Source organism: Microcebus murinus, chromosome 14, assembly GCF_040939455.1.
Source record: "Microcebus murinus isolate Inina chromosome 14, M.murinus_Inina_mat1.0, whole genome shotgun sequence".
Lineage (NCBI taxonomy): Eukaryota > Metazoa > Chordata > Mammalia > Primates > Cheirogaleidae > Microcebus > Microcebus murinus.
The window spans coordinates 57159927-57185226 of record NC_134117.1 but is presented as its reverse complement, the minus strand read 5'-3'; the positions used below and the strand labels follow the sequence as shown (position 1 = coordinate 57185226).

Below are 25300 nucleotides of genomic sequence, written 5' to 3'. Positions count from 1 at the left end.
ACGGCCAAGAGGAGAATGTAGGTTTTTGCAAGCATTGCTGATGCATATTCACAAAGTCATGTTTCAATCAAGTGCTTGTTCCCTTCTTGCTCCCATAACCACCTGGATGATTATTAAAAATACCCGTTTCCTGGCCGGGCGCGGTGGCTCACGCCTGTAATCCTAGCACTCTGGGAGGCCGAGGCGGGCGGATTGCTCGAGGTCAGGAGTTCGAAACCAGCTCAGACAGGGTCTGAGCAAGAGCGAGACCCCGTCTCTACCATAAATAGAAATTAATTGGCCAAGTAATATATATAGAAAAAATTAGCCGGGCATGGTGACACATGCCTGTAGTTCCAGCTGCTTGGGAGGCTGAGGCAGCAGGATTGCTTGAGCCCAGGAGTTTGAGGTTGCTGTGAGCTAGGCTGATGCCACGGCACGCACTCTAGCCTGGGCAATAAACCAAGACTCTGTCTCAAAAAAAAAAAAAAAAATACCCGTTTCCTTACAGTGTCAACTGCCCCATCAACCACAACTGCCCTTCCCCACCAGGTGACTTTAACGCTATCCCTGGAATAGCACGGATACCCATGAGGCCACTTCTGGGTGAGCAGTCTGCCTGAACTGAAGGTGCCAGCTCAGCCAAGACACGCAGATGCCACAGCACTCCACAGATGGAGCACAGCCAGGCCCTTGCCTCCAAGACGGCACCAGGACAGGAAAGCGATGTATTTCTTTCCTCCTCCCGCTCCTCATGTTTTATTTATTTCCTCTTATTCCCATTTCCCTCCCCTCGTCCACAGGCAGCCACTCTCTTGTGTTTATCATCTTCTTCTTTGTGTCCTTGCAAAACGGCATTGTTTGGAATTAGTAATTTACATAACAGCATGTGCTGTCCATGCTCTATTTCTTACGTTTTCATTGAGCACTATGCATTACGAGGCCTCACGTTGCCTGCCGTGCGTGCGTCTCATCAGTCACTTGGCACTGCTGCAGCCGACTGCAGGGTCATCCCCACCCACTGCACCCATGTGCCCTCCAGGGACGGACGGACGCCCGGCCACCCCCCTCGCCACCACACACAGCACTGGCAGGGAAGGGGACCTGTGGCCTTCGAGGTCCTTAAGTGCAGCCTTCTGACTGCATCCAAACTTTACACAACAAATCCTTTTATTAAAAGAGGAGCAGCAGAGAACTACAAAGCTTTTCTTGCTTCCTTTGGTGCTTAAAAAAGAACAATCTTGGCAGAGGGAGGGAAGTGACAAAGAAAAAATATATTAAAAAATAAAATAAAATAAAACAATCTTGAAATGAGAAGGCCGCAGGTACCTTACGCCTGCCGGGCAGACCCTCGCCTTAGGGACCTGCGTGAGAACCTGAGGGATTCACACCCAGGAGAGTGGCTGCCGGGCCAGGGCTTTGCAGGGGCCCGACCAGAGGCCCCAGGACGGCCCGCACTGCCAGGGGTGCGAGTTCCCACAGCCGCACGCCCACCCTCAGTAGGCATTATCCAGCTTTTCAGCGGATTAGAGATGGAATGGGATGGAGCTCGAGGTTGCGTTCCAGTGTGGATACATACCACACCTGCCTGGGACCATGCCTGACAGGGGAACAGCAAGAAAAGCGCTTGCACAGTGAGCGTGGGTGGTGTGAAATGGAAACAACTGCTCCTTGGTTAAGTCTCTGCTGTGAGACCCGACTGCCGTGAGCTGTCACAAACTGCCAGAGCACAAACATCACACACTGGCCTGCAATGATCCCGCCTGCTCTCCCTGTCTGATGTTCCTCCCAAGGTTGTCAACTGTTTGGGGGAGGGGGGGATGGCAGCAGCACAGAGCTCCGCCTTTTTATTTGCAATCACGTGGCCTTACTACCAATGCCCATCATGAGTAGCTCACGCCACACCACACACCATGTGATGTGACGACTCTGAGGCGGTCTATACCTGCTCAATGAGTCCCAGCAAGGTCGACTGGCTCTAAAGGTGGCTGAACGCTTACTCTCAATCTCTGTGCTTATTTCATCACAGACCAGGAACCAGGAGTTTGCAAACCAGCACTAGTCTGTAGACCACACTTTCAGTGTGAGACAGAGGAGGAGGAGGAGGAGGAGGAAACCAACAGACCAACCTACCCTGGAAGCTGCTGGTGAGAGCAAATGAGAAAATAAACACAAAAGAGACAAAGCATTGTGCAATACAAATGCCTACCACCTACACGGCACACACCCCTACATGCACGTGACCACGTACCTGCAACACCCACCCACCTTTCACGTCAGCAATGGAAGGGAGGTGGTGTCACGGGTCCCATCTGAGAGGCGAGGACACCAAGGCCTGGCGAGGTTACACAAAGTGGTCATGGGGACACAGGTGGAAAGCTGTGGTCGCCCCAGCTGCCTCTCCCCTCAACCTCCCTTCTCCTCCCCAAAGAGAAGGCCACCACGTGGAAACACATCTCAAACTCCCCAGAGGACTCAGACTCTGACTTCCAAACATCCCAGCTGCAATTTTCAGACTTGAAACTTACCTGGCTTTGCATCCACACAGCATCTTTCCAATCCACGCAGCAACTCACAGCCAGCCAGACATCTCAGGGGATCCTGGTAAGGCCAGTGATCTATGCCCCTTACCTGCCACCTGTGGCCACAGGGTCCTCCCTCACACCTCCCACCCCCTGCCGCCTTGGCTTTGTCCTCTCTCCAGCCCCAGCCCCAGCAGCGTCACCAGGGAACAGCCTGGGGAGAATGACAGGACGGGGTGGCCAGAGAGGCTGGTCAGCCTGGCCTCGTTTTCCCAGGGCCTGCTGAGCGAATGCGCCCATCAGAAACCTCGAATTCCGGTACAGACCCACGAGTCGCAGAGTGGACTCTCTCCCGAGGCTTGCTCTGTGCACTCCCCTCCAGCCCTGCCAGGCCTGCCGCCCTCCTCGCGGCCATCCGCCCGCGCCCAGCGCACTCGGTCCTCGGGCGCCATAGTCCAAACAGCCTTGCCATCTCTACTGCCAGATACCTCGTCTATGTTGCCACATGCCTGTCTGCTCCTTTAAGTTACCAAATTAGGGTTTTCCAATGAGACAATGAACTCCTAGCAGGGGAGAAGGAACCATCTTTGTTGCCCTTCTGAGAATCTTAACAGATTTTTACACACAAGAAACACTTTCCATGTGCTATGAACCACAAAATGGAAGGTGAGAAGCAGGAAGTCAAAAGCTATGCCGACCCCAAAACTAGGTGCTTCTATTATGCATCGACTAAAAATAAATAAATAAATAAATAGTGAGGCTGAGTACTGTTCTGGCATTTCTAAAAGCTCCAGAATAGAGCAATTAAGAAGGACAGCTTTTGATAGACCATAGGATACATATTCCAGCTAAAAGAACAAATCCAGGTGTCATGCCATATGACATGACATATCCATGTCATCCATGGATACTGATAACGCCTTTCTCATCTCTGAGTGCCCAGCACTTAGCACAGCCTGGTACTCAGCAGTGGCCAGGTACCTGCTGCATGGACAGACGGACTGATGGACGGACAGACAAAATCCAGGTCCGAATCTGGGCTCCGACCTAAAGGCTGTGTGATCTCACGCAAGCAGACGACATTGTGAGCAACTACACTGAGTTTTCATGAAAAACATTAATATGAGGGAGGTTGAGGGCAAAAGATGAAGAGTGTATGAAATGTCACAGCTTCCCACAGAATCAAGGACAGCTGGTCACTGTTTTGTTCCCAGGGCCCACAGAACTGGGGGGAAATATGACAAGATACCTAAAGCTGGTCTACCATTTTCCAGCAGAAATGAGTAGAATGCACATGCATACATACAGCCGCACACACAGCCCCGCAACTCTAAGCCGCCACAGGTTCAGCTCTGTTCTTCCCAGGGTAATGACCCAGAACCAGCACATTTTGGTTGTGTTTCCTTTCTTGCTTTTTCTTGGATCCAGTTCCTACTGAGGTTGGCTATCAGGGTGGGCCCCAACTCAGTGTCCAAGAGGCCTATTATCCTCTTATCTTTATAAAAAGGTTTTTTTCCCTGGGGCAAGAGGCTCAGTGTCTGCGTCATTTTCCTGCTTGAACTCTGCCCTGTGACTAAGCAATAAGAAGCCATGGCAGTCAGCACCCAGAATGCTGTGTCACAAAAAGAGGAGACAGCACTAAATGTAGATGTCATGTCCTATGTCTGCATCCAAACACCACCCCTACCCCAGGTGACAGATGCTCAGAACATGTCTGCTGAATGAATGAATGCTGTGATGAGAAGGGGAGGGCTGCCCAAGGCTCCGGACACGGAGATCTTCACATGACCGGCTGCAGTACAGGACAAATGCAATCATCATAAAGAAACTGACAAGGACTCCAAAGCTTGCCCAGCTTCTCCACAGCTGGTGGCCCTGAGCAAGCCGCCAAACTCTCTTGGCCTAGTTGGCCCATCTGTAGAATGTAAATACCAATTGCAGGGACTGATAAAAGATTTTTTTCCATGGTCAGGAATGAGAGGCTCTGCCAGATGTGGTGGCTCATACCTGTATTCCTAGCACTATGGTAGGTCAAGGCAGGAGGACTGCTTGAGGTCAGAAGTTCAAGACCAGCCTGAGCAAGAGCAAGACTCTGTCTCTACTAAAAATAGAAAAAAAATGAGCTGGGCATGGTGGTGTGCATCTGCATTCCCAGATACTCAGGAGGCTGAGGCAGGATCACTTGAGTCCAAGAGTCTGAGGTTGCAGTGAGCTAGGCTGATGCCACAGCACTCCAGGCACTCTAGCCTGGGCAACAGAGTGAGACTCTGTCTTAAAAAAAAAAAAAAAAATCCAACAAAAGGAATGAGAGGCTACAGCACAACTCCATGAGCTGGATGCTCTGCTACATGCTCACCTTTGCTATAAAGGCTGGGCCCAGATCAGGAAAAACCAGCCAAGGCTCCAAGTCTTCCCACCTAGCCTGCTCCTGGCAGAGATGCCTCAAAAAGAGCCCTGGTCTGGGAAAAGACCTAGATCCTAGAGCTCTGCCAGTGGCATGCCATGAGTCACTTGGTGTCTTACGACTGCTGTTTCTCACGTGTAAAATAAGGAGTTGGGCAAAGTAGTCTCTAAGATCCCTTCCAGCCATGGCACTCAACAATCATAGAAAACCAAGGGTTGCTGGGAGAGATGGGCAATGGTCCACAGGTGTGCGGTAAATGAACTTCCATGTTCCCGCATATGTTTGAAGGTCTTAAAGGAAGGAAGAGTGAGAGGGAGAACAGTCCTTCCTTAAGTTGAACTCGATTCTGCTTTCCAGCCCTTGTTCTACTCTCTGGGGTCAAAGAGAATCACAACTCATTATTAGCCCTGCACCATCTAAAAACAGGCATTTTCCCAGCCCCTCTAAGTCTCCTTTCCTCAAACTCTTTTCAAGGTCCTTTGGAAACTGAACTCTTCACACGTCGTGGCAATGCCCTCCTTAAAATGTGGGCTCTGGGACCAAAGTGCTGTGAAAGTGTGTTCACAGCACAGAGAAGCGTGGGCTCCTCAACCACAGACACTCCAGACCTAGCCCTTGGGCATCCCTCACTTTCCTCCAAGTACGGCCTGTGCCCTGGGACACCTCTTGATTCCATGCACAGGCTGGGGGCTGGCTCTCTACTCAGGGCTAGCTGCAGCACTGGTGGCGGCGGCAGCTTGCCTCGCCTACATCTCCATCCTCGCCAAAACCTCCCAAATAGGAGGAAACCATTAGCCCCTTTTATAGATGGGGAAAAGAAAGCCCAGGAGGTTAAGTGACTTGCTGAAGTCACACAGTTTAAGAGGCAAGAGCCAGGATTTAAGGTCCAGTCTGTGGGGTTCCCTAAGAGTAGGCTCATGACACTCAGCTCTCTTTAGTCCTGTGGCCAAAACAACTGATGATGCTCCTGGCGCCAAACCCACTGATAATGTTCAGGCCACCTGGGTCACTCATCCTTGTCACCATCCTTCCTAAAATAAAGTAACACTCTCAGAGCAGAGACTATCTTCCCTGTGCCCCAGCCCAGCACCTTCCAGGGGCTCAGCAAAGACTTGCCTGACAGTTAACAAGACCCAGACCTGCAACCACCAAACCACAAGGATGGGTCTCCACACATCCCTCCAAGGTGCTCCCAGAAACCCCAACTGTGACCCGAAGCACACTCCCGCTCCCTCAGACCTAGAGAAGACCAAGAGAGGTTTAACCATCTCAAATAATAACCATCACAAAACCAGACTTCATTCTTGTCCGGCCACATCAGGGAAACACAGGACTAGGGAGGACATACATTTGAAAACGAAGGCTACTGGCCCCAGAATCACATGGGACTATTTCAGCTGGTATCAGAATTTAAAAGAATGGTTAAGTTTAAGGTTTTGACACTCCAAATGAGAGGGCCAGGAGAAAAGCAAAAAATGATGGTACGCATCAATATTCCAGTTCGAGCATTAATGCTGAAGTTTCCCAAAAACGCATCCCTTAGAACACTGATGTCGCATGATGCTCCACGAAAAAGGACCCTGTGGTCGAATCAGTTTGGGAAGCACTGTCTAGTGAAACCACTCTAGAGGTCCCAAAGCATACTGGCTTAGTGCTCTCAAGAGGCCTGCTGCAGAGGAGCCTAAACTGCTCAAACCAGCACTGCCCAGATGCATCTGACCACAGAACCATTTCAGCAAGTAACACCATCAACACTCCAACAAACCAGTGTTTAGAAGATGTTTCTTTGAGAAATGCTGATCTAGGCCTTTTGAGAAAAGTCTTGATAGCCTTATTATCCTAAATTCTACACTGAACAGCCAAACTAACCCTGAATGGGAAGAGGAGACAGTGTCTACAAAGCAGAAGTAACGGACATACTTCAAGGCCTTTGGGATGAAGACAGCAGTGCTGGAAACATGAACGAAATATGTGAACACCCTTTGGCCGCCAGCTATGAATGCTGCTGAGATGTACAGTTAACTTCTGTGCTCAGAAGAGTTGCAGATAACTGCTGAAACTAACATCTTTCTTTGAAGTCCAAAGGAACCATCCTGAAACTTTCCAAAACATTTAGAGGAAAAAAAATACACAATTTTTAGGGAAAAAAATGAAAGAAAAAATCACCTACCTCCAAGTCAAGATGTTATGACAGTATGGGTACCCTTCATTAAAACTCAAAGCAGGCCAGGCACGGTGGCTCACGCCTGCAATACTAACACTCTGGGAGGCTGAGGCGGGAGGATTGCTTGCGCTCAAGAGTTCGAGACCAGCCTGAGCAAGAATGAGATCCTGTCTCTACTATAAACAGAAAGAAATTAGCCAAACAACTAAAAATAGAAGAAAAAAAAAATTAGCCAGGCACAGTGGTGCATGCCTGTGGTCCCAGCTACCACAGAGGCTAAGGCAGGAGGATTGCTTGAGCCCAGGATTTGGAGGTTGCTGTGAGCTAGGCTGATGCCATGACACTCTAGCCCAGGCAAGAGAGTGAGACTCTATCTCAAAAAAAAAACACACACACAAAAAAGAAAAAAAGTTTAAAATGGTAAATTTTATATTATATAAATTTTATCACAATTATAAAAAAACTCAAAGCAAATGGGTTATGACCCTTAGTGTGAAATGAACATTAAGGTCTACAGTCAACTACCAATTACCCAACAAGGGATGGATCGTCCACATGGGACACCCCAAACATTTGCTTAGTTTAAAATGTTTCTACAGGCTGTAATCCCAGCACTCTGGGAGGCCGAGGCGGGCAGATTGCTCAAGGTCAGGAGTTCTAAACCAGCCTGAGCAAGAGCAAGACCCCGTCTCTACTATAAATAAAAAAATAAGAAATTAATTAGCCAACTGATATACATAGAAAAAAAATTAGCCGGGCATGGTGGCGCAAGCCTGTAGTCCCAGCTACTCGGGAGGCTGAGGCAAGGAGGATCGCTTAAGCCCTGGAGTTTGAGGTTGCTGTGAGCTAGGCTGACGCCACAGCACTCACTCTAGCCTGCGCAACAAAGCAAGACTCTGTCTCAAAAAAAATAAAATGTTTCTACAGCACTTTCATAGACACTGTCTCAAAAAGACCAACAAAGACACACAATTCAAAGACACGCAATCTGTCCCAGGTAAAAGGTAAAAAATGATCCAATTTCCCATTGAAAATTTTTCTATGCCGAACACAGGCAGCATCCCTACTGCACAGACCAACACTCAGTTCAACACCCCCGGCCCCTGCCTACTATTTCCCCAGCTCACCTCTTCCCAGTTACAGGAAATGGCTGGAGAGCCCCTCCGCACTGGGGCCTGCAAAACGAACAGGTAGCTGGTCGGAATGAGGTAGGACAAAAATCAGAGACAAAATATTTTTCCTACTCTACTTAACTTTTTCAGTAAATAGAAAGCCAGAATATCAAAAAATCACTCAACGGGAACATTAAATCAGATTAACAGCAATCACGGTGTAGGGCTGGAAAGGCCCCAGAAGTCTAGTCCAACCCAGTTACTACACTTGGACAAAAGGCCACCTGGGAAGTGCTCAAAACCCCACAGGACTGAGCAAGTCCCCAGCCAACGCTCAAACCCTTCTGTGTTTACTGTTAACCCTGGAAAAAACCCAAGCCCCAGGAAGCTACGAGGCTCAGCCCAGGTCAAGATGCTGCAGTTAGGAGCAGATCCCTACTCAGGCCTCTTCTGAGGACAGCAGGCTGCCACTCAAATTATTCGTGTAAAAAGGGAAGGACTCCTCTCCAATCCTACGACAGGCAGTGTGGTGCTCCACAGGGTTCCTGGCAGCCAGCCCCACACCGCCAGTACCTGATGGGCAACCTTGGGGACTTCGGACACCAATGTCACACCACCTGCTTCCGTCACAGACACACCGTGGGTGGTGATATCCGTGTGTGCATCTGGGACTCGCCCAAGCCTTCCTCCTCTCCCACAGCCTCTGCCACTGTGAAGTCACCACTTAGGAATCTGCCCGTATATCTGAAGAGGATCCAGACAGGGACACATCATTCACTCGACACACAGCTGACTATTCATCCATTCAACAAAAAGCTGTTGAACACCTATCTTGGGCCGGGCTCTATTCCAGGCATTAGGAAGACAACAGCGAATCTGGCTCCGGGAAATGACGTTCTAGAGCAACCCTGACACCTGCTTGGCGTAGTCTACCAGAAGCTCCCATAGAACCTTCAGCAGTTTCCCAGTTTTCTGGTTCTAAGGCCAGTTCCAGGCTACTGCTGCCACTGTTGTGCTGCACTGCACACAGATAACAAAATGCTCCCCATTTTACACTTACCATCGATTGTCAAATAGCATAGTGAATTAGTTAATGTTTCAATTACTTTGTAGAGGAGGAGATAAGCTCAGAAAGGTTATGCACCTAGCTCAAGATTTAAAACATAGCCTGTAATCCTAGCACTCTGGGAGGCCGAGGCAGGCCGATTGCTCGAGGTCAGGAGTTCAAAACCAGCCTGAGCAAGAGCGAGACCCCGTCTCTACTATAAATAGAAATAAATTAATTAGCCGACTAATATATATAGAAAAAATTAGCCAGGCATGGTGGCACGTGCCTGTAGTCCCAGCTACTCGGGAGGCTGAGGCTGGAGGATTGCTTGAGCCCAGGAGTTTGAGGTTGCTGTGAGCTAGGCTGATGCCATGGCACTCACTCTAACCTGGGCAACAAAGCGAGACTCTGTCTCAAAAAAAAAAAAAAAAAAAAGATTTAAAACATAGTAAGGACTGACCACCAGCACCCAACCTGCCAGCCCACTTCAGCAGCGACCTCGTCTGCTGACTGTATCACCACACAAAGGAGGCACCACAGGAAGTGGACTTTCATCTGCTGTTTCACCTGCACAAAATCGCTCCTGCTTGTGTTCCTTTGGAGAACTGATTCTTCCCACTCTAAAACACCATGCAGTGTAAAAAGGGGTCACCAATCATAGTACCCTATCATCCTACCCTATTGGTTGGTTCCCCTGCTGGGCACAGGACCAAAGGGGGACCAGTCTCAGTCCTCTAGCCCTGGCCACAGTGATTGGGCCTCACATGGACACATGACCCTAGCCAGGCCAATCAGAACCTTTCCATGAGATTTTTCTGCCTGGGTTGATTAGATAGAGCTCCCTTTCTGCTCTGGTGAAGAGCTGTGAATATAAAGCCTGGAGGGGTTTGAGACCAGCCTGAGCAAGAGCAAGATCCTGTCTCTACTAAAAATACAAAGAAATTTGCTGGACAACTAAAAAAAAAATACATAGAAAAAATTAGCTGGGCATGGTGGCACATGCCTGTAGTCCCAACTACTTGGAGCAGAGGCTGAGGCAGGAGGATCGCTTGAGCCCAGGAGTTTGAGGTTGCTGTGAGCTAGGCTGATGCCACGGCACTCTAGGCCAGGCAACAGAGTGAGACTCTGTCTCAAAAAAATAAATAAATAAAGCCTGGAGGGGTCTGGGGCTACCTTCCAAGCCCATGGGAAAAGCCCACAGCATCCAGAAGGTCAGTGTTTCCAAAGGCCACTCTCCTTCTATCCCGAGGTTTTGGAATATTATAAGATAATACATTTCTCTTTCCTGCCTTAGATGGTTTGAACTCAATTTCTGTCACTTACAATAAAGGTACCCTGAACTGATACACAAATAAAATCTGCCCTTCACTTTAGAAACCTCTTCTCAATTATTTCAAATTCCTCTGCCACTTTCTCTCAAATAACACAATTAAAAGAATCAAGGCCAGGCACGGTGGCTCACACCTATAATCCTAGTACTCTGGAAAGTCGTGGCAGGTGGATCATTTGAGCTCTGGAGTTCGAGACCAGCCTGAGCAAGAGCCAGGCCCCGTCTCTACCAAAAATAGAAAGAAGTTAATTGGACAGCTAAAAATATACAGAAAAAATTACCCAAGCATGGTGGCTAATGCCTATAGTCCCAGCTACTCGGGAGGCTGAGGCAGCAGGATTGCTTGAGCCCAGGAGTCTGAGGTTGCTGTGAGCTAGGCTGACGCCATGGCACTTACTCTAGCCCGGGCAACAAAGCAAGACTCTGTCTCAAAAAAAAAGTATCAAAAGAAAAACTACAATGGTTGGAGCTTTTACTCACACCCTTCCCCTGCCACCCTCCCGGACAGGACAGAGTGGATGAAGAAAAGGTGGCTGCTACGGAAGGGAGCAAGGAGAGAACAAAAGGCCCAGGTAACCTCTACTGAATAATAGATAGCCCACACCTGACAATCAGCAGGAATACCCTGGCAGGGTTATTCCTCTTTTAAAAAACTTCCAGCTTTAATTTGTGACAATGTACAATGCCTGAATTCCAAGTCACACCCAAACCGCTCACTCAGCCTCAGTTCACCTTCGCATCCCACCCCCCTTCCACCCAGAGCCGACTGCCACCCCCTACTCAGGCTGGTCTGATTTCCGCAGCCTGAAAACGCACTTCTGCCCTCCACTCCCCAGCCAGGCTCCGCTCCTGCTGCGCCTCACGCCCAGGCAGCCCCTCCCTCCCCCTGTGCCTTTGAGCTGCTTCCACACCAAGTCCCGCCCACCGCGAAGCCTCCCTGGGCCTCTCCAGCAGATGCTGCCATCTCCATCCTCAAGCTCGGTGAATACCAGTCACCAGGCTCACTAGGGAACTCAAGAGGAGGCACCACGGGAGGACTGGGGGGGCGAGGTGGGGACGACAGGAAGGAAACATTCAGCGCTGAGCAGGCCAGTAGAGAGGTCTGGCGGGCAATCCCTGAGTTTTGCCACTTCTGCCTCCCAAGAGAGGCCTGGCGTGAAATGACTTGGGGAGCCCTCCACATTTAGAGGGTAATTAGAGCCACTAGAGGTGGATGAGAGTATTTGGGGATAGTATGTATTACACAGCATTTTAAAAAGAGGGAAAAAAACCTGTTTGTCTATCTATATCACTCAAGGCATCAATCTCATGTCACTCTCATGAGTGTCCCATTCCCCCAAGGAGTGGCAAGCTGCAGGCTGGAATTACACCCTATGCACCCCTGCCTCTCTCTGCACCCAAGCCCCACCTGGGCCAAGCACAAGAACAGCCGCTTCAATCCGCCCCTAACACGTCTGCGTCCCAGCAACAGAGGCAGGCGGCATAGCACCCTTAGCCCCATCTTACAGATGACTGAATCAAAGAGAAAAAACAAAGGACTGCATGGAGTTCCAGGGACCAAACTAGACTGTGATACAACTGGGAAACACACGAGAGACCTGAGCCACTCAGAAGGGAACAGTAGGCCGGGCGCGATGGCTCACTCCTGTAATCCTAGCACGAGGCGGGCGGATTGCTCAAGGTCAGGAGTTCGAAACCAGCCTAAGCAAGATCGAGACCCTGTCTCTACTATAAATAGAAAGAAATTAATTGGCCAACTAACACATATAGAAAAAATTAGCCAGACATGGTGGCACATGCCTGTAGTCCTAGCTACTTGGGAGGCTGAGGCAGCAGGATTGCTTGAGCCCAGGAGTTTGAGGTTGCTGTGAGCTAGGCTGATGCCACGGCACTCACTCTATCCTGGGCAACAAAGCCAGACTCTGTCTCAAAAAAAAAAACAAAAAAGAAGAAGAAGGGAACAGTAATTCTCTCCTCTCGCTACCACCAGCTGGGGGCAAAGATGTTCACTTCTTCCCCACAGAACCACGTGTCATACCAGGGACAAGAAAAGGATACCTAATTCCAGAGTTCCCCAATGACAGGAAATGCCCTGAAATTGTACTGTAAAGGCCTAATCAGGTAAGAGGAAAAAACACCCCTAGACAAGGTATCAGGAGCACTGGGGTGAGTCACAATTTCTTCCGCACACCTTACAGACAGGGCCTGGAACCCAGTGAAATGACAATCAGACACCACTCACGGCTCCCCGGATCAGTTACATGTGAAAATACAAATGCTGAACGGATACAAGATGCTGAACTGCAATGCATTATCAATGCTAGAATAGGAGCAACTGCCCCCAAGAAACGACACCTTATGTTTCTTAGTCGCCTCCATTGGCCCCAGGCCTGAACGGGTGGGTTATAAATGTCTGGGGATCTAACTGAGCACGAGTTGCCCAGATGGGCTTGGTTCACTCACCTGCCTGCCAACACACTGGCACATGCCCTCCCCAGTTTCCTTCTGCTTCCAGGCCCCACATGGTGGGCTGCCAGACACCATTCGCCTGGCACCAGACTCCCATGGTGTCCAAGTGCCAGCAGGCGATGGGCATTCTGGACCAGGAGTCCAGGCAGGATGTGGAATCCACCAATAAAGTCCATAAGTGTCATGTATCCATTAAAAAAAAATAGAAATAATGTCTTTTGCAGCAACATGGTTGGAACCAGAGGTCATTATCTTAAATAAAACTAGCCAGGCACAGAAAGTCAAATATCACATGTTCTCACTGATAAGTGAGTGCTAAAAAATGGGTACACATGGATGTAGAGAGTGGACTGATAGATATGAAGACTTGAAAGGGAGAGGGGGTGGGAGTATGGGAGGAGGTGGATGATGAGAAATTAATTATTGGGACAATGTATGTTATCCAACTGATGGATACTCTAAAAGCCCTGACTTGACCACTATGTGATTTCTGCATTAATAAAATTGCACATTTACCCCATAAATTTGTACAAATAACAAAATAAAATAAAGGAATATAGACAGAGAAAAAAAAAAAAGTCCATAAGTGGGTGATGGCATCACCTCCAACATAGAGAGACAGTGACAAAGCGGCCTCCCCCTGATGCTATGGATCAGGGGTCCTCAAACGTTTTAAACAGGGGGCCAGTTCGCTGTCCCTCAGACCACTGGAGGGTGGTTGGAGAGTGCGGCGCACATTCCACACATGCGCACCGTGGGCCCGGGACCATTCGGCTGCTAAGCAGGACAGGCAGCAGCGGCAAAAACACCCGGCAGGCCACATGTGGCCCACGGGCCATAGTTGGAGGACAACTGCTATAGATCCTAGAGAAGCCAGCTGATTCCTCTCTCAGGCTCCACAAGGGCCTCAAATTGAGGCCAACTCACATGCAGAGTTGCCAGCCTAAGCGCAGAATGAAAATCGCTAGGGAGCGGAAGGAGGCAGGACCAAGTGCTGGGTTTCCCCGACTTTGGCTTCTCGGGGACAAGACTGGTGCCTCCATCCCTTCAACCAGAGCAATAATCTCCAACACTGAGATTTGCCCCCAAAGAAAGGCCTCCTGGCTAAAACAAACAAAAAAAAGTTGGTGAACTACTGCACAGTCATTCATCCTTTACAAAAACTCAACATGCCATTGTTTACTGACACACCAAGTCACCCTCTCCCCTAGGAGCTCCAAGTGGCATCTTGCCATACCAAATGCTATTCTAACTTTTTTCTAACGTATTAAATACAATGAACTTAACTGCCCCTTGAAAATTATTTTTCTAAGGATTTCATGACCCTCTTTGAAACCACGGAACTCTGCATTGTGGTAAAACTGGAGCCTGAAATCACTGCCCTGGGGGATACAATCCAAACCCTACTCTCTCCCTCCCTCAGAGGTCAGGACTGGCTCCCGGAACTTCAGCCCCAAAAGGCACCACCTTCTGCAGCAGGCACCGAAACGGCTGGTCCTAATTAATCGTAATTCATCCATTAATTAATCTATTCCAGAGATTAAAACTAGTGCTGATTCATACACATCCAAAAGAGGACTTACAATCTGCACTCTAACATCCGTGCTTCCTTGGAAAGACTTCTGGAAACAAATCTCTGATAAACTTCCTCCGAAAATAGAAGCAATTGAAAAGGAAAAAATTACCTTGATGAGATCCCACTCTGTCCTTGTCCTCATGGCCACATCTGACAGCCCCCTTCTTAGCATCTCCCAAAGCACTATCCCAGGAAAGGACTGGGTTTGCCCAGCAACTCTGATATGACCACAGCTGGGGGGACGGAATGCAAGTTTGAGGGACAGAGATGCAAGAGAGTCAGAAGCCCAAAGTGGAGATAGAGGGGCCGCCAATGAAATGACCTGCCATGTGGCCAGCAGTTTAGTCTCTCTATACATCGGATTCCTTCAGCTATAACAAGTGAGTTGGAAACGGCCAACATACATGTGAGCTCTTACCAGGAACACCTTATAAAATCATCTCCTTAATAAGTGAGGCTTTTAATAGCCAAATAAAAGGGTCCTGTCAGCCTCTGGCCTACAAGTTGCTAAGGGCAGTTTCTCAGCCCTCTGGATTCACCCTTTCTTCCTTTTATATATGCATCTTTATTTATTTCTATTGTATGTATCGGTACATTCTTAAAACAAGGACAAGACCTGAAAGATGGTACTTTCTGTCTCTTGGCTCTGAATGTGTTAAATAAAACAATAGGTCATAACTCAAAACTCCTGGTGCCAAACAGTTTCTAAGCAATTTAACCACTCCAAGCCAGAGTTTTCTCCCTGGCAAAGTAATAGTAATAGATAGCTCACAAAGCATTAACAATAATGTTGCCCTTTCCCCCACCCCATGGTCCTAGCCTATCAGCAGGTAACAATTAAATGTGATAAAGCAGTGAGTCTGCCACAATAGTAGTAGTGGTGCCCCACAAATGCTAGTTTTCATCCTTTCTCTGTGCTATGCCTTCTTCCTCCAGCTACCCTGCCTAAAAGTTGGGCTTCCGCAGTCCCCATCCAGGCAGGGCAAACCTACCACTTGTCACAAATTCCCACCAGTACTTGCTCCCACATAGCGAATCAGTCACCTCCAAGACCAAGAACACAGGGGTTCCAAAAGGCACCACCAAGGGAACCTTCCACCGGCCTTCCTCCTCAGGCAGCTCCGCGCTCTCAGGGAGGGAACTGAGCCCAGCAGCTACTACTAGGATTTTCCCATGGTGCAATGCAACTTCCCCAACTTTTCCGGGCCCACAGTTTCCAAAGAAACCTAGGCAGGCACTGTGCATAATCAACCGCAAGTCTGGGCGAGCTAAGAGACTGAGCTCTGTGCACACGGAAGAGAGCTGGGACAGTCAGAAAGTGAAAAGGCACCAGTGGTCCCGAAACCGGGAGGCAGGGACCAAAATTTGGGAGTACTATTCCTGGCCCAGGTTCCAGTCTTCTAGACTGTACCTTGGTTAAAGGCTGGCACAGGCTCCCAAAGGACTGGTGCATGGTGAGGAGCCCTATTAAAAGGGACTGGCGGACATCCCTGAGAGGCACCTCCCAGCCCTGTGACTGGACCTGGTGGCCTCCGGAGGACCCAGCGGAGAAGGCAGCTAGGAGGGCGAAGGCCCGCAGTGGGGGGCATTGTTCACCCGGGACGGCGGGACGGAGCGGGGGTGGCGTGGATTAGGGGTCCACGCATCGCCGCCTCCCCCGATGGGCTAAAGGGAGGGAAAGTTCAACCCGCGGCCACCGCCAGGTAGAGCAGTGGCCCGGCGACATCCCCCGTGGCGAGCAGGGCAGGGAAGCGGTGGAGGGCCGGTCCGCGGGGCCGGGCGAGGGTCCGACACTCACCGGCGCCCTCGGCGGGCTGCGGCGGCCCGACGACGCCGTTCAGGTAGAGAATGGGCAGCAGGTGAGGCTGCGTCTTCTCCAGCGCCGCCCGCAGGTCCTGGAAGTGGTCCCGCTCCTTGGCCAGGAGCAGCTTGAGCAGCAGCTCCGCCTTGGCGCCGCCCGCCTCCTCGTCCAGCTGCCGCCGCTCGCCGGGGCTGAGCGCGCCCGCGGCCTCCAGCAGCCCGAGCACGGTCTCCACCTCCGTCATGGCCTGGGCCAGGCTCTGCTGACACTGGGCGAGCAGCTCCCGGCGCTGGGGCTCCATGGCGGCGGGCCGCGCCGCCCCGCCCCGCCGGACGGCTGCGGGCCCCCGAGGCGGGCGGGCGCCTGGCCGCAGCCCTAGCGCGCCGGGAGCCGCGCGGCGGCGGGGGCCATGGGCCGGGGCCGGGGCCTGGGCGGGCGGGGGCCCGGCCGGCGGGCGGCGCTCAGCAGCGGCCGCCTCCCGGGCTCCGGAGCGCAGCCATGTTGGCTGCGGCGGCGGCGGGACTGGAAGAGGAGGAGGAGACGGAGGAGGAGAAGGAGGAGGCGGAGGTGGGGACGGCGGCCGGGGCGCGCCCCGAGGCCCGGCTCCAGCCGGGCATGCTCCCCCTCCCCCTCCGCGCGCGCCGCCGGGCCCCGCGAGGAAACGCGCCCCGAAAGCCGGGCCCGCGCCGCCCCCGAGCAAGATTACAACTCCTGGGGGAAAGTCGCGAGGGCTGGGTCGGCCAGGCCCCCGACGGCGCCGGCCCGGCTAGGCGGCCGCCTCGGCCCCGTGCGCCCCGGCCCGGTTCACCGGGGCCCCGCGGCCGCCGCCCGCTCCGCCATGGCCCTGGCCCAGCCGCCGCCGGCCCGTCCCTCCCCTCTCCCCTCCCCCGGCCGGCCCCGCGGGAGGGGATGGGCGAAGGGGAGGGTCCCCGCCTTCCCGCCCCCGGCCCGCCCGCTAGGCGGGGACGCGGCGCCGGCCTGCTCGCCCGGTCCCCAGAGGCCCAGGCGCAGCCGGGGTGAGGGGCGCGGAGTTAGGCACTCGGCCAGCCCGCAAGCTATTGGAGACCCCCTCATACAGATCCTGCCCCCAGTCCAGGGTCTCCCACTCTGAGAACTCCAAAATAAAGCCTGGAGACAAATGGGGAGGGGGGAAGGTTTTCCCCAAACTGGGACATCTCCAAATTAAGACCTTCCCCAATCTGCGAGGTTTTCCCAGCTCCAAGAAGCTCTTGTATAGACAATTTCCCAATAAAATCCCCCAGACTCGGTTAATAGGATCATTTCCCTCACCAGCATTTGAGAGGAACTGGTCCCCAGAGTCTAAAGGAGTTGACGTTGGCAGGGGGCAACATCGTGTGGCTGGATGGGGGGGGCGGTCTGCGGTGGAGCCCTTGTTCTGTTTGGCAGGAGAGGTGCTCTCCCATGAGCGTCTCAGGAAGAGGGGAATCGTCGGCTTCCCTTGGTGACCTCAAAAGCATCTACACGCAGGCTTCAAGCCCAAGAACGTCTTCCGCCTTCCATTACAGCCCTTGTGGACACATGTTACTCACCTCCCTGACTGGGGGGCAAAGTCCTTCAAAGCTGGAACCCTACCTGATCTCAGTGACCCCACTGTGCTCCTGGTGTGGAGTGGGATCCCAGGTCCCTTTCAAACATCTGTGTTGGAATGAGTGCCTCTCTCCGACAAATCTCCAGCCTCCTGGCTTTTTCTACCCACACTGTTACCCGGACCCATACTTCTCTCTTCCCCCAAAAGCAAAGCCTTCCTAGATATTCTGCTTTTTGAGGGGGAGGGGAGAAGTCCCTCTTATTTAATGGAAACACACTCTCTATATCGTGGTTAGAACAAGAAGACCAGAATTTGCACCCCACTCTGGCCACACAAGGTGGGGCAAATGAATTACCCTTGCTGGTCTGTGTTCTCAGGAGAAAATGGAGGGGGAGAGTGGATTAGATCAGAGGTTCTTAGCCTTGGCTTCATGAATAACGCAGGGGTGTCAGTAAAGCTGTTGAAATGATCTCCACTTTTTTTGTGGGTATTTACGTATTTGTGTATTCTGGGATAGGGCCCCATAGCTTTATCAAATTCTTTAAGACCTGCATGACACAAGGTGACTCCAACTGAACTATGTGATGGTGTCTCCCTGCTCAGTCTGGGCTTCTGTGGCTGAGCAAGGAAGGTTTGAGGGGGTGGAAGGCTGGCTACTGCACAGTGCCAAGGTCCCAGACAGGCTCCCCGGCTCCTGAGAAATGGTTCCTTCTTCTGGGCACCACTTCTCTCATGGAAAGCATGGAGCCCAAACCATCCACAAGGCATTCACCCTTCAGGACACACCTGGGACTGGAACCTGTGTTCTTAGCTGGATTAATGAGAGATCTAGGTGGAGGGAGGAAGGTAGAAGTTGGAGGAGGAGAAAAGAGGAAAAGTTGGGGATTCATTTGGTTTATGGTTAGAAACAACTGTAAGTCCCAGATCTAAAGGACGCCTGAGACAGAAGGGGGCAGGAAGGAGAGACAGTCTCCCAGTAACCACTAAGAGGATGATGGGGAGCAGGTATGTGTGTCTGCATTTCCTCCCTAGAAGGCTTCCTAGGAAGCCCATTTGTTACGAGTGCTTTCTCCCAAAGGCTATGTAGTAGTGGACATTACTTTTAGCAAACCCTTTATTGGAAACTCTTGGGTTCACACAAAATGTAAATCCTGGAGGAGACAGCTTACTTTGTAAACATATTCAATTTTAGGATTTCTTAACCAGTGACCTTGGTGTGACTTTGTACATCTTGTTTTTTTTCTTTTGGACACAGGGTCTTGTTCTGTCAACCAGGTTGGAGTTCATTCAGTGGCTTACTGCAATCTCAAACTCCTGGGCTCCAGCAATCCTGCTGCCTCAACCTCCTGAATAGTTGGGACTACAGGTGCACACCACCTCACCTGGCTAATTTTTACATTTTTTTGTGGAGATGGGGTCTTATTCTTGCTCAGGCTGGTCCTGAACTGCTGGCCTCAAGTGATGCTCCTGCCTCAGCCTCCCAGAGTGCTAGGATTACAGGCGTGACCCACCACACCTGGCCATAACCTTGCATTTCTGTAGCATTTTTTTTTTTTTTTTTTTTTTTGAGACAGAGTCTCGCTTTGTTGTCCAGGCTAGAGTGAGTGCCATGGCGTCAGCCTAGCTCACAGCAACCTCAAACTACTGGGCTCCAGCGATCCTTCTGCCTCAGCCTCCCGAGTAGCTGGGACTACAGGCATGCGCCACCATGCCTGGCTAATTTTTTATATATATATCAGTTGGCCAATTAATTTCTTTCTATTTATAGTAGAGATGGGGTCTCGCTCTTGCTCAGGCTGGTTTTGAACTCCTGACCTTGAGCAATCCGCCCGCCTCGGCCTCCCAAGAGCTAGGATTACAGGCGTGAGCCACCGCGCCCGGCCTCTGTAGCATTTTATACCCTTTAGGGTACATTCCCACATACCATCTCCTTTGTGCTCTGTACTGAGTAGAATTGTGTCCCCTCAAAAGTTATGCTCAAGTTCTAACTCCCAGTACCTGTGAATGTGACCTTATTTAGAAATAGGCTCTTGGACGGGTGCAGTGGCTCATGCCTATAATCCTAACACTCTGGGAGGCTGGGGCAGGAGGATTCCTTAAAGCCAGGAGTTCAGGACCACCCTAAGCAAGAGCAAGACCCTGTCTCTACTAAAAACAGAAAAAAGTTGCCAGGCGTGGTGGTGTGAGCCTGTAGGCCCTGTTACTCAGGAGGCTGAGGCAGGAGGATCGCTTGAGCCCAGGAGTTTGGAGGTTGCTGTGAGCTATGATCATGCCGCTGTACTCTAGCCGGGGCAACAGAGTGAGACTCTTGTCTTAAAAAAAAGAAAAGAAAAGAAATACAGTCTTTGCAGATGTAATCAAGTTAAAATGAGGTCATGCTGGTCCGGGTGGGTCCTAATCCGGTAACTGGTGTTCTTACTACAAGAGGGAAATTTGGACACAGAGAAAATACCATGTGAAGACGGAGGAGGCAGAGACTAGAGGGAGGTCTCTGCAAGCCAAGGAACGTCAAGGATTACAGGCAACCACCAGCAGCTAGAAGAGAGATCTGGAACAGATTCTCCCTCAGAGCTCCAGAAGGAGCCAGCCCTGCCAACACCTTGATTTCAGACTTCTGGCCTTGAGAAGTGTGAGCCAATAAATTCTTGCTTTAAGCCACCCGGTTTGTGGTGTTCTTTTATGGCAGCCCTAGGAAATTCACACGTGCCCCTTTACAATGGGGAGGTTTGAAGGACAAAGATGGGAGTCCCCGTTTACAAGTCACCCTGTCACCTCTGCTGCCTAAGAATTTCTCTGTGCATTCACCCACCTTTCTCTGTGCATTCATCCTCCTTTCTCCTGGTCTTGGAAAAAGAGGGCCCCTCGTCCTTGAGAAGAGCCCTCCCATGCTCTGCACACACACCCTGCACCCTCCACACGCACACGCTCACACGCAGCCCCCCTCTGCTCGGGTCCGGGCTGCCTTCCCCTTTGACACAACAGGCTCGGGTCTCCACCTTCTCCAGGGTCCTCTTTTCCCCTTCAAGTTTCGTCCAGAAAGAAGCTCTCTGTCACATTGGGACCTCCACATCTTGCAGACATGTGACATTGGCACCTCCACATCTCACTGCTTGGTGGGTGCTTTGCAATCCAGCTTCTGAGCAGGACTCCCCCCCCCAGAAAACTGGGGTCTCACCCATAACCTCCTGGGGCCACCTCCCCGGCCTGTGCTTCCCACTTCACACCTCCTCCAGCCTCGACCCTGCTGGGCTTCATCCAGTGAGAACATCTTGTTCTCCCTCTAACCCCTCCCCCCCATGCTGGCTGCTTTCTCTCCGAGGTTGACTCTCCAGTCCTCTCCCCACATTTCCTTCTTCCTGAAGGGAAAGCCGGACAGATACGCGCTCAGCTCCCAACACTGACACTCACTGGCTGTGTGTCCTTTGGCTAGTTACTTAACTTTGCTGAGCCTCAATTCCTGATTTCTGCATCTCTAAATTGGGAATAAACATCCCCCTTTTGTTTTGTGGTTAGGAGAATTACATGGTAGGACTTATACAAAGCCCTCAACAATGCCTAGTATCTGTCAGGCACCGAAACTCCCTAATGTAGTTAGTGTTCAAGAGCAGGCTACAATTCTGGCCAGGATGCCTGACTTTGCTGGGCATGATGGCTCCAACCTGTAATCCCAGCACTTTGGGAGACGAAGGTGGGAGGATCAATTGAGGCCAGGAGTTCAAGACCAGCCTGAGCAACATAGAGCGACCTCGTCTCTACAAAAAAAATTGTTTTTAATTAGCCAGGTGTGGTGGCATGTGCCTATAGTCCCAGCTACTTGGGAGGCTGAGGCAGGAGGATCGCTTGAGCCCAGGAGTCTGAGGCTGCAGTGAGTTATGATCATGCCCTGGGACTCCAGCCTGGGTGACAGAGCAAGACCCCGTCTCTAAAAAAATTAAAAATGGAAAAAAGAAATGCTGGCTTTGCAGCTTATTAGCTCGATAACGTTGGGTAAACTTTTCTATGCCTCAGTTTCCTCATATGTAAAATAGGGATGTCAATAGTCGTATCAAAGTCGTGAGTGCTCAATATGTGGTGAGCGCCACTGTTCTTTTGGCCTCCCTCTGAGAGCAAAGACTCTGCAGCATGTAGCAACAGGTTTTGAACAGATGTTTTTAGTTTCCTGAATAAAACGGTTGTAGACTCTAGCAGAAAGGTTTCCATCTAGCTTGTCCTCAGTGAGGGCAGGGGCCCGCACTACCTTATTCTCAGCTGTACCCCCCTAGCACGGTGCCAGGCATGCGGTAGGTGTTCCAGAGATATCATTTTAAATTAATAAGTGAGCATATGAATGAATGAACAAGCTAAAGAGTTTTGCATTGAGGCCCTACTTCAGAATAACATCAGCTAAAAATGGGAAGACGGGGAAGGAGAGCACCACAAAAAGGAGAAGGAGCAGAAACAAAGTGAGCAACGGTCACAAACACACTCTGATGCCACAGGAATGGGTGGCAGGTGGGGAGCTCGAGGCAGACTCCAGAAACTCTGCCCACTGCAGAGTGACCCCCAGTCTTCTAGCACCAGGAGCCCCTCCCTTTCCTGCCTTGCCCTGCCTAGAAGTTTGGCCTTCTAGACCCTCCTGTAGTCCCAGCTACTCGGGAGGCTGAGGTGGGAGGATGGCTTGAGTCCAAAAGTTCGAGGCCCACCTGGGCAACATAGCAAGACTCTGTCTCTACAAAAAATAAAAAAGATGCCCCTGCTCAGAAATCCAGGCCCAAGCCGATGGCACCAAGGTCTGGCAAATGTAGCCCTGAGTGCACAGCCCCTTCAAGTTTTCTGTCTGGGTAACTTAACTCTGATTCAGAGCCCATTCTTTTTATGTTTGTTTATTTATTTATTTATTTATTGAGACAGAATCTCACTCTGTTGCCCTGGCTAGAGTGCTGTGGCATCAGCCTAGCTCACAGCAACCTTCAACTTCTGGGCTCAAGCAATCCTTCTGCCTCACAGGCATACGCCATCATGCCCGGCTAATTTTTTTCTCTATATATTAGTTGGCCAATTAATTTCTTTCTATTTATAGTAGAGGTGGGGTCTTGCTCTCGCTCAGGCTGGTTTTGAACTCCTGCCCTCGAGCAATCCGCCCGCCTAGGCCTCCCAGGTGCTAGGATTACAGGCGTGAGCCACGTGCCGGCCTCAGAGCCCATTCTTTGCATTTGAGCTTAGATGTCAACCTGCGTTAGTAAGGTACCTGGGCTGTACCAACCTCCTTGCAATAGGGTTTGGTGGCTCTGCTGCTTGCTGTCATTGCAACTTTTTTTTTTCCAAGTGACAGGGTCTTGCTATGTTGCCCAGGCTTGTCTCGAACTCCTGGACTCATGTGATCCTCCCACCTCAGCCTCCCGAGTAGCTGGAATTACAGGCAAGTGCCACCAAACCCAGCGTCACTGCAACTTTTTACCTCCCCCATTAACATTTATCAATATGCATCATTAAATTTACCAGTTTACTTTTCTGTGTCGCTATGGTAGACAGAATGCGCCCCCCCCACCTCCCCTAAAAGATGTCTATGTCCTAGTTCTTGGAACCTGTGCATATGTTTTGGTACGTGGCTAAAGGGATTTTGCAGATGTGATTAAGGCTCCGGACTTTAAAATAGGGAGAGTATCTTTGATTATCCAGGCAGGCCCAGTCTAATCTAATCACATGTGCTCTTTAAAGCAGAGAATTGTCTCAAGCTGGAGGCAATAGCAGGGGAAGCCAGAGAGTCCAAGCATGTGAAGGATTTGAATGGCCATGGCTGGCTCTGTAGATGTAGGGGCCCACGTACCAGGGGCTAAGAGTGGTCCCAGCTGACAGCCAACAAGGAAACAGGGCCCTCACTCCTACAACAGCAGGAACTGGATTCTGTCAACAGCCTGAATGAGCTTAGAAGTGGATTTTTTTTTTTTTTTTTTTGAGCTAGAGTCTCACTCTGTTGCCAGGGCTAGAGTGCCGGGGCGTCAGCCTAGCTCACAGCAACCTCCAGCTCCTGGGCTCAGGCGATTCTTCTGCCTCAGCCTCCTGAGTAGCTGGAACTACAGGCATGTGCCACCATGCCCAGCTGATTTTTATATGTGTATATTTTTAGTTGTCCAGCTAATTTCTTTTTTTATTTTAATTTTTTTATTGTCCCATCTCATCCCATTATTTAAGTGTAATAATTTCTTTCTGTTTTTTTTAGTGGAGATGGGGTCCCGCTCTTGCTCAGGCTAGTCTCGAACTCCGATCCTAAATGATTCTCCCGCCTCAGCCTCCCAGAGTGCTAGAATTACAGGCGTGAGCCACCACGCCCAGCCTAGAGGTAGATTCTTCCCACAGCCTACTGAGAAGGTCCCAGCTGGTGCCGCCTTGATTTCAGCCTTGTGGGAGCCTAAGCAGAGAAACCAGCTGAGCCAAACTGGACCTCTGACCTACTGAGCTGTAAAATACTAAATGGGTGCTGTTTTAAGGCTCTTAGTTTGTGGAGATTTTGCTATGGCAGCAATAGAAGACTAACGATCCCCAGTGACTGTGAACTCTACAAGAGCAGGAGCAGCAGCGACTTTTGCATGGCGGTACCCTGTGTCCCTACCACGGTGCCTGGCACTTGATAGGCACTCAAAAAAACCTGTTGGCCGGGCGCAGTGGCTCACGCCTGTAATCCTAGCACTCTGGGAGGGCGAGGCAGGAGGATCGCTCAAGGTCAGGAATTCAAGACCAGCCTGAGCAAGAGCGAGACCCTGTCTCTACTAAAATAGAAAGAGTTTAATTGGCCAACTAAAAATATATAGAAAAAATTAGCCGGGCATGGTGGCGCATGCCTATAGTCCCAGCTACTCAGGAGGCTGAGGCAGAAGGATTGCTTGAGCCCAGGAGTTTGAGGTTGCTGTGAGCTAGGCCGATGCCACGGCACTCTAGCCCTGGCAACACAGTGAGACTCTGGCTAAAAAAAAAAACAAAAAAAAACCTGTTAACAGGGATGAACGGCAACCTGTCCTTCCACCAGGCCTTGCTTTTGGAGTAATTACTTATGGCTGAATCTAGCATTCCACCAGATCAGAGGGGACATTTTCAAATAAGACACCTAGAAACAGGGCCTTCTCAGCAGGCTGAGTGAGCAGCGGCCTGAGCGGCCTCTGACCTTGGATCCTATGTTCTAATGGATAAGCAGCTGCTGCTGCCTGGAGAAACAGATGCCCAAGCTCTGCTGCAAGGGCGCAGCCCCTTTGGAAGTGAACAAGGCTGCCTACAAGGGTACGTGTGCACGCGTATGCACACGTGAGCGTGCCCGTGCTCGCAAGGACAAGAGCGAGCGGGGTGTCTGCGAGTGCAAGCCGAACACGTGTGAG

The 25300-nt window shown here is 50.9% G+C and overlaps 1 protein-coding gene across 1 annotated transcript in view; it reads right to left on the bottom strand.

The window, feature by feature from the left end:
* The window catches only part of DLG5 (discs large MAGUK scaffold protein 5), a 116710-nt gene extending 99993 nt beyond the window's left edge, over nt 1-16717 (bottom strand). Inside the window, exon 1 of the mRNA XM_076010103.1 lies at nt 16403-16717. Coding sequence (XP_075866218.1) covers nt 16403-16706 — 304 coding nt within the window. The 5' untranslated portion in view covers nt 16707-16717. The remainder of the gene's footprint in view (nt 1-16402) is intronic.
* Between the last annotated feature and the right edge of the window lie 8583 nt (nt 16718-25300).